The sequence below is a fragment of the Cystoisospora suis genome, assembly GCF_002600585.1.
Source record: "Cystoisospora suis strain Wien I chromosome Unknown contig_3869, whole genome shotgun sequence".
NCBI lineage: Eukaryota > Apicomplexa > Conoidasida > Eucoccidiorida > Sarcocystidae > Cystoisospora > Cystoisospora suis.
In genome coordinates this window covers 1-2,002 of record NW_027156664.1, presented here as the reverse complement: position 1 = coordinate 2,002, position 2,002 = coordinate 1, and the positions used below count along the sequence as shown (strand labels likewise).

At 55.4% G+C, this 2,002-nt stretch overlaps 2 protein-coding genes across 2 annotated transcripts; both read right to left on the bottom strand.

Moving 5' to 3' along the window:
- Window positions 1-224: 224 nt before the first annotated feature.
- Window positions 225-635, bottom strand: CSUI_007356 (uncharacterized protein; the record flags this gene model as incomplete). Its single annotated transcript, XM_068067502.1, has 1 exon — window positions 225-635. A coding segment is annotated over one exon (120 nt), but the record flags the coding sequence as incomplete, so codon positions are not given.
- A 171-nt stretch (window positions 636-806) lies between these two features.
- CSUI_007355 (uncharacterized protein) lies at window positions 807-1,950 on the bottom strand. The gene has a single exon (XM_068067501.1). It carries the CDS (start codon window positions 1,637-1,639, stop codon window positions 1,478-1,480), a length of 162 nt encoding a protein of 53 aa, XP_067920522.1. The 5' UTR covers window positions 1,640-1,950; the 3' UTR covers window positions 807-1,477.
- Between the last annotated feature and the right edge of the window lie 52 nt (window positions 1,951-2,002).

The following is a 2,002-nucleotide window of genomic DNA, read 5'->3' as shown; positions in this document are numbered from 1 at the left end:
GAAGAGAAGAGCGGCCGTCACTCGGCCACAGAAGCGAGGAGCGGCCTTCAGTCGGCAGCAGGAGGTAGCCAGGGGTGCAGGCGAGGAGTGACGCGTGACAGAAGGCGGGTGGAACAGGAAGGACGGGCTAAAGGAATGAGGCTGTAAAGAAGATTGGATGGGGGGAGGGCAAGCAGATTTACGAACCCTACACAAAATGAAGAAAGGAGAACAAACGAGAAGGAAGTCGATGTGAGGAGAGCTGTCACTTGCCAGAGCCGGACAGGCACGGCTACCTGTTATCCCGGCACTGTGCCACAGCGGACGCTTTTCCCTGCTCTGTTTCCAGCCTCAGGCGTTACGCGTCTCACTATCGTCCGAGAGATGCAGACCTCCGTCCACACCCCTCCAACGACTGCGGCCTTGCTCGGGGCAAGTATCCGACTCCCAATTCCTGCCGGAGGGCAAGCCAGCTCCTCTCCTTCCACCAACGTATGACCCCCACTCAGGTGACAGCAGGACGCAACCCCCACCGGTCAAACGCTAATCGACACTGTCATCTGTGTCCCTGCAACAGCCCGAAACACCCGCTCTCGGTTCACTGGTGACCCTGCCACATCTGCCACACCATGTGTCTGTCTCGTGCCCCAGCCGTTGTAAACCCCAGGTCGCCGCACCTCCAGGTGAGTTGCTAGAAGTCTGACGCACTACAAACCCGTCGAAGAGGAAAAACAAAAGCGGAGGTGAGGAGATTACCCCATCTTCCTGTGATTTATTTACTAGTAACCAAGATCCGACGGCAACACGGTGTGCATAAGCTCTACGTGTGCAAGAGTGGGGTTGCTTTGACCGGGCACCCGTTGACCCGGCGGAATGGCGGGGGAAACTGTCCGAGAGAGAAGGTAGTTAACGTGAGCATTGACAAAGCCGAAAAAGGAAAAAAAATTGGTTACACTTCTCGATTTGTGCGTGTCATCCTTGCGCAGGGGCCATGCTAATCTTCTCTGTATCGTTCCAATTTTATCGAATGGCACCCCCGGAGGGGGCCACTTTTCCTTCTCCCCAATACGAAAACGCAAACACCCACCTCGCACACCAGGTGACCTTTTGCTATCCACTGCGCCCCTCCTGCACTCTTACATAATCACCCCCTTTCACAGTCACCTCGTCTCTCACGACGTAGTCTCCGGTTACCCAAATTGAGCACTGTTTCATTCTCACTCAGTCAAACAATTATAAATCACAGGCTTCACCCCCGACTCCTGGGCAACTGCCCTCTCCTGTGGCGTTATACGATGAGGCGCCCATTTCGTCAGTTACGGTAAACTGGGAAAATGGGTATTGGTTGCTCATCACCACCTGCACAGCTGCCGTGTGTTCCAGGAATTTCGGAGCGCCGTACCTCGTCTACGGGGCCAAACAATCTTCATGACGACCAGGCTTTCACCTCACACACAGGTACCGACCACCACTGGTGTTCTCCGAAATGACGGTCAGATCAAGGCGTGCCTGAATCACCGAGACGAGCTTTTGTGAATCTCTCCGGAAGCCAGTCCCGATCAGAAATGATTCCTGCTGCAGTTACCATGCCTGGCACCAGGGGCGCTTCGAGATCAACCGGTGGCGTCGCTCCTAGAATAGTGTGCCGATCACAATTCATGCGGCAAAGCGTGTGCACTGCAGCGGCAGAACCGCTTCTGTCGAATGGACGGACAAACTGCCAACTCGGGAGCACGCTTCATTATTTTCCGGGATGATAGGCCGCCCCCACTCTCTTACTTCCTTCTCTCGCTCAGCAGCTGCTAGTGCCACATCTCACGGTGAATCCTATCAGACCGTTAATTCCCGAGCCGTTTCTGCGTTAGATGTACGCATGGCTGAGCGGCAACAGAATGTAGGAGAGTCGGGACGAGGGGTAGAATAGAAGGGTAGACAGCGGAGGTGACTGGACAGGACAGGAGCCAGTGTCGGGTTGACCTGGCGTGTGCGGGCGGCTGTGTGACAGAAGAGAAGAGCGGCCGTC

Excerpts from the sequence above, each read along its gene's own strand:
- CSUI_007355 (XM_068067501.1), bottom strand. The coding sequence starts at position 1,639 with ATGAATTGTGATCGGCACACTATTCTAGGAGCGACGCCACCGGTTGAT.